This window comes from Galeopterus variegatus, unplaced genomic scaffold, assembly GCF_000696425.1.
Source record: "Galeopterus variegatus unplaced genomic scaffold, G_variegatus-3.0.2 Scaffold353, whole genome shotgun sequence".
Classification (NCBI taxonomy): Eukaryota; Metazoa; Chordata; class Mammalia; order Dermoptera; family Cynocephalidae; genus Galeopterus; species Galeopterus variegatus.
The window spans coordinates 352,500-362,968 of NW_007726464.1; the positions used below are offsets into that span (position 1 = coordinate 352,500).

Genomic DNA, 10,469 nt, shown 5'->3' on the forward strand with positions numbered 1-10,469 from the left:
GGAGGTGGGACCCGACCCCTCGGCGGGAGCGCCGCCGTGCTTCCCAAGCAGCGCACTGTAGCAGTGCGCCACCGGGCCGGCCCGTTCTGAAGGCTTTAAAAGGAGAGCACGTGAGAGTCTCTCTCTCTCTGATCCACCATTCTGTCATGTGAGAACCCTGTGCCACTGTTGCCACCAACAAGACCTTTACCAGACGTGTTCCCTGAACTTTGGACTCCCTAGTCTCCAAAACTGTAAGTAATAAATTTTGTTTTCTTACAATTTACCCAGCTCCAAGTATTTTGTTATAAGCAATAGGAACAGACTAATGCAGAAACCTGGTACCAACAAAGTGGGGTGTTGCTTATAACAAATACTTGAAAATGTGGAAGCAGCTTTGGAATGGAGTGTTGAGGAGAGGCTGGAGGAGTTTGGAGGAGCTGATGAGGAAAAGCCTAGGTGCTGGTGAGGAAAGTTTGGAACATCTTAGAGGTTGGTTAAATGGGGGTAAGCAGAATGCTGATAGAAATACGAACTGTAAAGACCACTCTGAGAAAATCTTGACGTAAATAAGAGTTTATTGGAAACTGGGGCAAAGATCACCCTTGCTATGAACTGGCTCCATTCTGTTCATGACCAAAAGTTTTATGGAATGTGAAACTTCAAGTTACTGACCCAGGTATCTGGCAGAAGAAATTTCTTTTTTTTTTGTCTTTTGTCTTTTTCCATGTCCGGCAACGGATCGCAACCCTCAGTGTTGCCCCCGTACCGGACCGGGGACCGGCAATGGGATCGCAACCCTCGGTGTTGCTCCCGTGCCTCGCTCAGCCAGTGAGCGGGAACCGGTCCGTATGTGGGATCCGAACCCTCGGTCGGGAGTGCCGCCGCACTTCCCAAGCGGCGCACTTATCCAGTGCGCCACCGGGCTGGCCCTGGCAGAAGAAATTTCTAAGCAGCAAAACATTCAGGAAGCTGCATGTTTTAACATGTTTTTTAAAGCTGCATGCATATAAAAACCTATGCTGAGTTATGGTAGCAAAGGCATGATGTAAAGCCAGAATTTATAATTAAAAGGGAAGCAGAGCATGAAGATTTGGAAAATCTGCAGACTGGCCATGTGGTAGAGAAGCAGAGAGCATGTTCAGGAGAAAAATGCAGTGGTGCAGCCCAGCGACCGTTTGCTAAGCAGATTAGTACAAAAGAAAGGGATTATCAAGAGAAGGGAAAAAAGGTCCTGAAGGCATTGCAGAAGCTTCTGGGGCCAGTTCTTCCATCGTAAGCCTGGAGGACTAGGGAGACAGAATGGTCTTGAGGAGCAGGCCTGTGGTGCCCTCCATGGGCTTGCTGCCCAGCACCACCTGCAGAAGCTGCTTCCAGCACCAGCGCCCTGGCTGTGTTGGCTGCTCCAGTGGCTAGATTGGCCCCAGCTATGGCTGGATACACAGCTTTGAATGATACAAGCCTTGGCTGTGTCCACATGGTGTTAGGTCTGCAGGCTCACAGAATGCCAGAGCTATGGAGGATTGGGAGCCTCCATCCTGATTTGAAATGGTAGATGGAAAAGCCTGGGGACCCAGGAAGAGATCTGTCACAGAGGTGGAGTCACTGCATAGAGCCTTCACTAGAGCAACACCAAGAGGAAATGTGTGGTCAGGTTACAGCAGAAAAGCCCCACCAGTGCCATGCCTAGTGGAGCTGTAGGAGTGGGACCAGCATGGAGACCCTAGACCTGTGGAGCTACCAGCGTGCAGTGCCAGCCTGGGAGAGCTGAAGCATTGCCAGAGACCAGGAAAGCCATAGGAACACAGCTGGCCAAGGACTTGGGGACCCACCCCCCACACCAGCATGTAGAGGACCTCAACATGGAGTCAAGGTACATGATTTGCCAGCTTTAAGATGTAATGTCTGCCCTGCTGGGTTTCAGACTTGTGTTGGAACCTGTTACCCCTTTCTTTTGGCCTATTTCTCCCTTTTTGAATGGGAATATGTACCTTATGTATCTCGGAAGTAGATAACTTGTTTCGATTTCACGGATGGGACCTTGAGACCTTGGACTTCTGAGCTGAAACAAGTCAAGACTTTGGGGATGGAATAAATGTATTTACCTGTGAGAAGGACATAAACTCTGGGTGCTGGGCTAGAATGATATGGGTTGAATTGTGTCCCCCAAGTTTTATGTATTAGAAACTCAGCCCCCACTGTGACTGTTAAGAGGGTGGGAAGTTCTATTATGGTAATTGAAAAGTGAGGTAATTGAAGAGGTGATTAGATTGTAGGATCACGCCCTAGGGAATGGATTAATAATGGTGGTGAGGGGCGTGGTTCCGAAGGCTTTACAAGGAGAGCACGTGAGTCTTTCTCTGCTCCACCACTCTGCCATGTGAGACCCCTGCATTACTGTCACCACCAAAGCCTTCACCAGCTGTGTTCCCTGAACTTTGGACTTCCCACCCTCCAAAACTTAGCAATAAATTTAGTTTTCTTACTAATTACCCATTTCCAAGTATTTTGTTATAAGCATCAGAAACAGGGTAATACAGAACATTTTCATCACTCCCCCAAAAAGTCGTACCCCTTAGATGTTACCCCCTTATCATTGTCCCACCCCTCCCAGCCCCTGACAACCACTAATCTACTTTCTGTCTCTATGGATTTTCCTACTCTGGACATTTCATATAAATGGAATCATATAACGTGTGGCCTTTAGTGTCTGGCTTATTTCACTTAGCATAATATTTTCAAGGTTCATCCATGCTGTAGTATGTACCAGTACTTCATTCCTTTTTATGCTGAGTGAGATTCCATTGCGTGGTAATGTTGTGAGGCGCCCTCCCACAGGAAATGCACTTACACGCCACTCGTGCAGAAAAAGGCATTTTATTCACTCCAGCTGGCCAGCGTCCGTCTCCCAGGGAGCAACCAAGGAAGAGTGGCATCAGGCCTTGGTCTTGTGGGGTTTTTAAAGGCAAAAACTACATCCCATTGTCACACAGGTTTGTCCAGGTGCACGAAGCAAGCTAAGGAGCTAGGTCACAGAGGCTGAGAATGAGCCGTTCGAGCAATCGAGCATACAAGTTTTCATTGTGTATGGTTCCTATTCCCATGTAATAATTTACTGTGTATGGCTCCTGTTTTTATGCAATTGTTTTTTGTTTCTATGAGAAGGTCAACGGTTTCTCATGCAGAAGTGTGGGGTAGTCCGCAGGCCAGACAGGGGGCAAACTCAGACAGGGAGTTACTTAGGTTAAGTGAGCAATTCTGCAGAAGCAGATAGCGTACGTTATGAGGGTGGAGGGAGCTCTGTTTCAGTAATATATCACATTTTGTTTATCCATTCATCAATTGATGGGCATTTGGGCTGTTATGTTGTTTGGCTAGTATGTAAAATGCTGCTATGAACATTGCATAAACAAGTTTGCAAAATATTGCTTTAATTTTGGAATCACCAGCCGGAAAATGTAGGAATGTTCTTAAGAGAACCAGGTGCACTGTCTTGTCCCCAACACTAGGAGAGCATGGGTTATAAACCCCTTCAGGTGCTTTATCCACAGGTGGATTCTGCTTAAGCTTTGGGGACCCAAGCAATGGCCCCCTCGTGGTTAAATGTTCTTGCAAAATTTGCAAAAATGAGATATCTAATTGCAATCAGTTAAGCATTGCCTATTCCCATCCTGACTTCCTCCCCAACTCGTTGCCCCTCCTGTCAGGGGGCATTATGGTGGCTGTGGGTGTTTTTGGATCGGATGCTGTATTAGTCCATTTCTGTTGCTTATCACAAAATACATGGAAATGGGTATTTTATAAAGAAAACAAAATTTATTGCTTACAGTTTTGGAGGCTTGGAAGTCCAAAGCCCAGGGAACAGATCTGGTGAGGGTCTTGGTGGTAGTGACAGTGACACAGGTATTACCTTGTGAAATGGTGGAGCAGAGAGAGACACACACAGACTCTCCTCTCTTTTCTTTTAAAGCCCTCAGAACCACACCCCTGTCCACCATTTTTAATCCATTCACTACTGCACAGTCCTACAATCTAATCACCTCTTCAAGGCTCCACCTTTCAATGACCACAATGGGATTTCCCACCCTCTTAACAGCACAGTGGGGCCCAAGTTTCCAATACATAAAACTTGGGGGACTCGATTCAAGCTTCAGCAAATTTGGGGGGGATATAATTCAACCCGCTGCAGATGAGAAGAAGGGGGATTAAGTTTGGTGGTGAATATTCATGCATTCCAGAAGCTCATCTGAGAGGGAGCGCCTCATGCATCCATTCCTAGTCAAAGGAACCCATCAAGGGGGACACAGGGGAGTCCAGGTGGGTTTTCAGAGCAATTACGAAGAATTCGCGTTCCGTCAAGCTCCAGCTCTGCCAGCAGATCTTGTGGCCTCATTTGTGACCTCTCTGCCTGTGAGAGGTGACTCTGGACACACGTGCCCAGTTCTCCCTTTCTGCCACCAGCGGACGTTGAACAATCTGGGTTTAGCTTTGTTTTCACCATAAACTCACCTGGACATTTGACTCTGTAGTGGGCTGAACAGTGGCCCCCCCAAAACATGTGTCCACCAGAACTTGTGAATGTGACCTTATTAGAAAGGGTCTTTGCAGATGTGATTAAGTCAAGGATTTCTAGATGGAATTGTCTTGGGTTATCTGGATAGGCCTTAAATCCAGTGGCTGATGTCCTTATAAAAAATAAAGGAGGAGAAGGCACAGACACAGAGGAGGCCGTGTGAAGACTGGGGTGATGTGGCCACAAGCCGAGCAGAGCCTGCAGCCGCCGGAAGCTGCAGGAAGGGAGGAAGGACCCTCCCCAGGACCTTCGGGGTGAGTGTGACCCTGCCACATCTCAAGTTTAAACTTCTGGCCTTTGGAACTGTGAAAGAATACACTTCTGTTGTTTTGAGCCACTCAGTTTGTCATAATTCATCACAGTAGCCCCAGGAAACTAATTCAGCCCTTCTGTGTCTTAGTATCTCATCAATAATATATTTTAAAATAAAGTATCATTTACCAGGCCTATGTAAGTTAAGCCTTTTGCCTACCTACACCATCTCATCTTTGGAATAATCTGCAAGGTGGAGGCTGTTGTATTCCCATGTCCTGGCTGTGGATCGGCTGGGCAGGTCCCTGCTTGTGTGGTCCCCTCCCTCCAGGGCTCTTGCCCTTAGCCACCTGATACACGAGGGTAAGGCATCTAACACACTGCCTCTGGCCTGGCCTGTCCCTGATATCTTCAATTCTGTGCACCCATGAGCATTGCCGGGGCCTGAGGGGCCATGGGGGGATTAAAGGGTTAAATGCAAGTCTTCAGTGGCGAGGCCTGGAAGTGACACTGGAGGTCTCCTATAGCCCTGCCCAAAAGGACCTCTCTTGCAGCTCTTCCTGCTCCTGCTAGGCCCTAAAGCAGCCTAGATAGGAGAGAGATGCTTAGTCGCATTGGGAATGAGAGGGGAAGGCTGGAAGTGACCCAGGGAGCTGTCCTTTCCTGGTACGGGTGAGATATTGAGTCTTAGCGGGCGGGCTCAGCTTGGGCCACTGCTTCATCGTGATGACGGTCAACAGGAGTGGGTGACAGCAGATGTCGAAGGTGTGACAGAGCACAGATGGGGCCTAGAAGGGTCAGAAGGGACTGTGGTCATAACCAGGGCCCAGGGGCATGGTGGGCTCACTGAGCGTCCTCAGGGTGGGGACCCCTCTCTCTGGCCCGGCCCTGCCCACGGCCACAGCTCTTCTCCCCCAGGTATCCACGTGTGCCCCTCATGCCTCACCCTGCACCCCAGAAGAAAGTAGCAATGGTTATTACAACATGTTTCATAATAAGATAAGCAGGTATGAATCCCAAGGGGCAGGGCTCTGAGGGACACCCGCCCCAGCAAGTACCTTTAGCCCGGTGACCTTTCCCGTGTAGCCGGGAGCTCCTTCCTCTGTCCTGACAGAACGAGTCAACAACTGGCACCCAGGAAAGTCATCTGAGCTGCTTCCCCCTGTCCCCTCCTCTTGCAGCAAATAACAGCTCGGATGATGCCATAAGATGAAACCACGGGCCTGGGAGCAGCTGGCCCCTCGTGGGGACAGACGGTACAGCAGAGGCTCCTCCAAGGCCAGGTCACTGTGGTTATTTATAAGCCCAGCGTGCCTGGATCAGGATGGTTCATTTGAGTCTCTGGGTGCTGAAATTTTTTCTTTTCTTTTCTTTTTTTTCCCCAGTGAGAACCTGCATCTGCACATGGTCAGGTCATCCCAGAATCAAGTCACTGGCTCAATCCTTGCTGGCCACGCTCTTCCAAGGCTGCTGAGGGTCAATGCGAGGTTCCTCCACTTTCTCTCTGGACAAATACCTTGACCGTGGGGAGGAAACAGTGGGGCTATGGAGAAGCGGGTGCTTCCAAGAGCATTTGCCTAGAACTTTCACCCGATCGTGTCCTTTCTCCGAGACGGATCTATTAGAGCTTCATTTTTCTTCACAAAGTAGACTGAAGTCTCCTGAGAAAGGGCCTCAAAACATACACTGTGGGGATCAGGGCTGTGCTGTGATTTTCAGGGGCCCTGGACGTTTTTGTTTTCATGGTCCCTTCCTCCATTAAATATGTTAAAAATTATATTTTATAACTACATTGACATAAGGGAAAATATAATCCAGGCTGTATTTGTTATATTTGTTATTATTATATTCACTTTTTTCTTCTGATTTTATAAAGGAATTAAAACGTTTTTGTGGGGCCCTGAAAGTATCACAGCCCTGTGCCTCCGGGGCCTGAAGGAAGGGTCGCTCTGGTCCCGCTGGTGCCTCCTTCCTTCTCTGTTTCCTTCTCTACTAGTTTCCAGTATCGAGGTTTACTGTGCTTAAGTGATTTACATGCAAAATCCTATTTCTTCTTCACAGCAGGCCTGTGGGGTGGGCACCCTTGGTATCCGCAACTCACAGATAAGGAAGCTGAGAAATTAAATGACTTGTCCAAGGTCACGGACAGCTGGGACGGGACCCATGGCTCATCACACCCCACGAGCCTCATTCTTAACCTTTACGCTAGGTGCCTCTTTACCCACATTTGGCTGAAAAGTTTACATGCCCACAGTTCACTGTAAAAGCCACACATAGCCGCCTCTGTTAATCAGTAGCTGGTTGCATTTGGCCCAGTGGGCGATCCCAGGAGCAGAAAGTACAGTACGGAGAGGACCGTGGGGCAGCAGTGGCATGTGGAGCCAGGCTCTGCCCTCTTGATCCCTTTGCTCATGTCTGCCCAGCTCAGTGTCCTCAGTATCGTCCAGTACATGAGGCAGCCGGCTCACTCCAGCCTTGGCTACTTCGGGCCCAGGCCCCTCCCTGGACCAGAAGCCTCACCTGTGAGAATCAGAAAAAGACATCCCTTCCTCCAGACCCTTGACTGTCAGAAAATCGGCACAATAAACATACAAATCTAAGATGTCCAGAATAAGAATGGTGCCCCCTGAAATGTGCGATGTGCACACCCTGCGCCACCATACAGCAACCCCATCCAGGCCTCCCAAGGTCCCAGAACCACTGTCTGCTGTCAAGGAGCTTCTACTGTCAACAGTGATAGGCGGGTCCTGGGAGAAGGCTGGTGAAAGTGTTTGCAGCAGAAAGGAGGGGCCAGTGGGAACGTTCTCAGGCTGGCAGCAGAGGGAGGGTTTGGAGAATGCAGTGTTAGCTGAGAGCAGAAACCCAGGATGCCTGGTGGGACATGGTGGCCACAAAGGGACACTAAGGACAGGCACCATGCTATCCCAGGGAATAGCGCTTGGGGTCAGGAACGTCCAGCGTAGTGTGCACCAAAGGCAGGTCTTGGAGTGTGCAGCAAGTGCAAAGGCAAAGGAGCAGTGAACGCTGCCTGGACCGAAGGGACAACCAAGAAAGAGTTTGCTGAAGGGGAAACTTCCAAGCTGGGCTTTGCAGATTCATAGGAGTTTGCTGTGCCAAGAATCCAGGAAGAAGATGGTAAAAGGAGTGTAGAAGAGAAGGGACAGAGACCTGGAGGCCTGACACTGCACAGCTTCCAAAGGCCCCTGTGCCACCCCTGTTCCAGCACTGACCCCCTGTGGCTCACTCATATCTCTTTCCCACAGTGCTGCAGACTTCCAAGGTCAGGGACTGGGTTGAGTTTGCTTTGTATCGCCAGGACCAAGATTAGGACCAGACACAAAGGGGCTCTCAGTAAATATCTGCAGTACGAATGCACTACCTATTGATTTGTTGTCTGTTGTAGCCAGAGCTAAAGGGATCTGGACGTGGAGTGAGGAGGTGAGGCTGAAAAGGCCAACAGGAAACAGTGTGTAGGGCTGGCGGCTCTGCCATGGAACCTGGGTTCCACCAGGTAGAGGATGTGGATCCAACAGGGTGATCCACACCTGCCTAGCTCCCTGCTCAGTTGAACAAGGCCTGGGTGGCCCCAGTTCAAGGGAAGGGCAGAAGGAGGAAGATGTTGGGATCCTGGGCCTCTGCTCTGAAATGGTGGAAATGACCCTACTGAGAAGGAGGGAGTTTTGCAAATTGGAGGCCTGAATCAGGAAGAGCACTGAAATCTCCTGGGTCGATTTTGCTGGGGTGAGTCCGTGGGGGTGGCAGTACAGGGGACCCATAACTTGCCACAGGGGTGGTGCATAACATTATTCACTCAGCACAACAACCAAGTGGGATTTTCCCCAGGGATGCAAGGTTGGTTCAAAATTAGAAAGTCAACTAATGGAATCCATCATCACATCAATAGACTAGAAGAAGAAAGATCACTTGATCATATCAATAGATGCAGAAAAAGCATGTAACAAAATCCGTGTGGAGGACACAATTCAATCCATACCAAAATCTAACAAAATACATACAAGATCTATCTGAGGACAACTACAAAACACTTATGAAAGAAATCAAAGGAGAACTAAATAAATGGAGAGATATTCCATGTTCATGGATAGGAAGACTCAATTCACAATAAAAACTCTCTGCAAACTAGGAATAGGGGGGAATTTCTTCAACTTGATCAAGAACATTCACAAAAGCCCTACAGCTAACATCATACTTAATGCTGAGAAACTGGAAGTTTTCCCACTAAGGTCAGGTTCAAGGCAAGGATGTTTCCTCTCACCACTCCTTTTCAGCATCATAGTGGAAGTCCTAGCTAGTGCAATGAGACAAGAAAAGGAGGTAAAAGATATACTGATTGGGAAGGAAGACATAAAACAGTTTGTTCACAGATGACATAATTGTCTATGTAGAAAAATTTTAAAAATTGACAAAAATACTCCTGGAACTAATATGTGATCATAACAAGGTTGCAAAATAAGATTAGTATACAAAGTCAATTGCTTTCCTAATGCCAGCAATCGACAAGTGGAATTTGAAATTAAAAACACATTATAATTTACATTAGCACCCCGAAAAATGAAACACATAGGTATAAATCTGTATTAGTCTATTTCTGTTGCTTGTAACAAAATCCTTGGAACTGGGTAAGAAAATGAAATTTATTGCTTACAGTTTTGGAGGCTGGGAAGTCCAAAGTCCAGGGAACACATCTGGTGAAGGCCTTGGTAGTGACAGTAATGCAGGGGTCTCACATGGCAGAATGGCAGAGCAGAGAGTGAGAGACTCTCATGTATTCTCCTTTTAAAGCCCTCAGAACCATGCACCAGACCACCATTATTAATGCATTCACTATGGCATGGTCCTCAGAATCTAATCACCTAGGGCTGGCCTGGTGGCGCACTGCTACAGTGCGCCGCTTGGGAGTGCGGCGGCGCTCCCACCGATTATTAATGCATTCACTATGGCATGGTCCTCAGAATCTAATCACCTAGGGCCGGCCTGGTGGATCACTGCTACAGTGCGCCGCTTGGGAGTGCTGCGGCGCTCCCGCCGAGGGTTTGGATCCCACATACAGACCGCCGCTCACTGGCTGAGCGAGGTGTGGGCACAACACCAAGGGTTGCGATCCCGTTGCTGGTCCCGGTCCGGTACGGGCGCAACACTGAGGGTTGCGATCCGTTGCTGGTCACGAAAAAAGACAAAAAGGAAAAAAAAAAAAAAAGAATCTAATCATCTCTTCAAGGCCCCACCTTTCAACTACCATAATAGGATTTCCCACCCTCTTAACACAATGGGGTTACAAGTGGGGATCAAGCTTCTAATACACTTGGGGGACACAATTCAATCCATATAAAAATCTAACAAAATATGTATGAGATGTATTTGAGGACAACTACAAAACTCTGGTGGAAGAAATCAAAGAAATAAATAAGTAGAAAGGTATTCCATGTTTGTGGATAGGAAGACTCAATATTGTCAAGATGTCTGTTCTTCCCAACTTGATCTGTGGAGGCAAAAGACCCAGAATAGCCAACTCAACATTGAAGTGGAACACAGTTGGAGGACTGACACTATCTGACTTCAAGACCTATGATAAAGGGCTGGCCTGGTGGTGCACTGCTATAGTGTGCCGCTTGGGAAGCGCGGCGGCGCTCCCGCTGAGGGTTCG

General features: G+C 48.3%; 1 protein-coding gene across 1 annotated transcript in view; it reads right to left on the minus strand.

The window, feature by feature from the left end:
* Positions 1 to 10,469, minus strand: part of SLC25A33 (solute carrier family 25 (pyrimidine nucleotide carrier), member 33) — a 102,606-nt gene that overhangs the window by 57,949 nt on the left and 34,188 nt on the right. Inside the window, exon 4 of the mRNA XM_008567877.1 lies at positions 5,475 to 5,592. Within this exon, the coding sequence (XP_008566099.1) occupies positions 5,475 to 5,592 (118 nt within the window). The remainder of the gene's footprint in view (positions 1 to 5,474; positions 5,593 to 10,469) is intronic.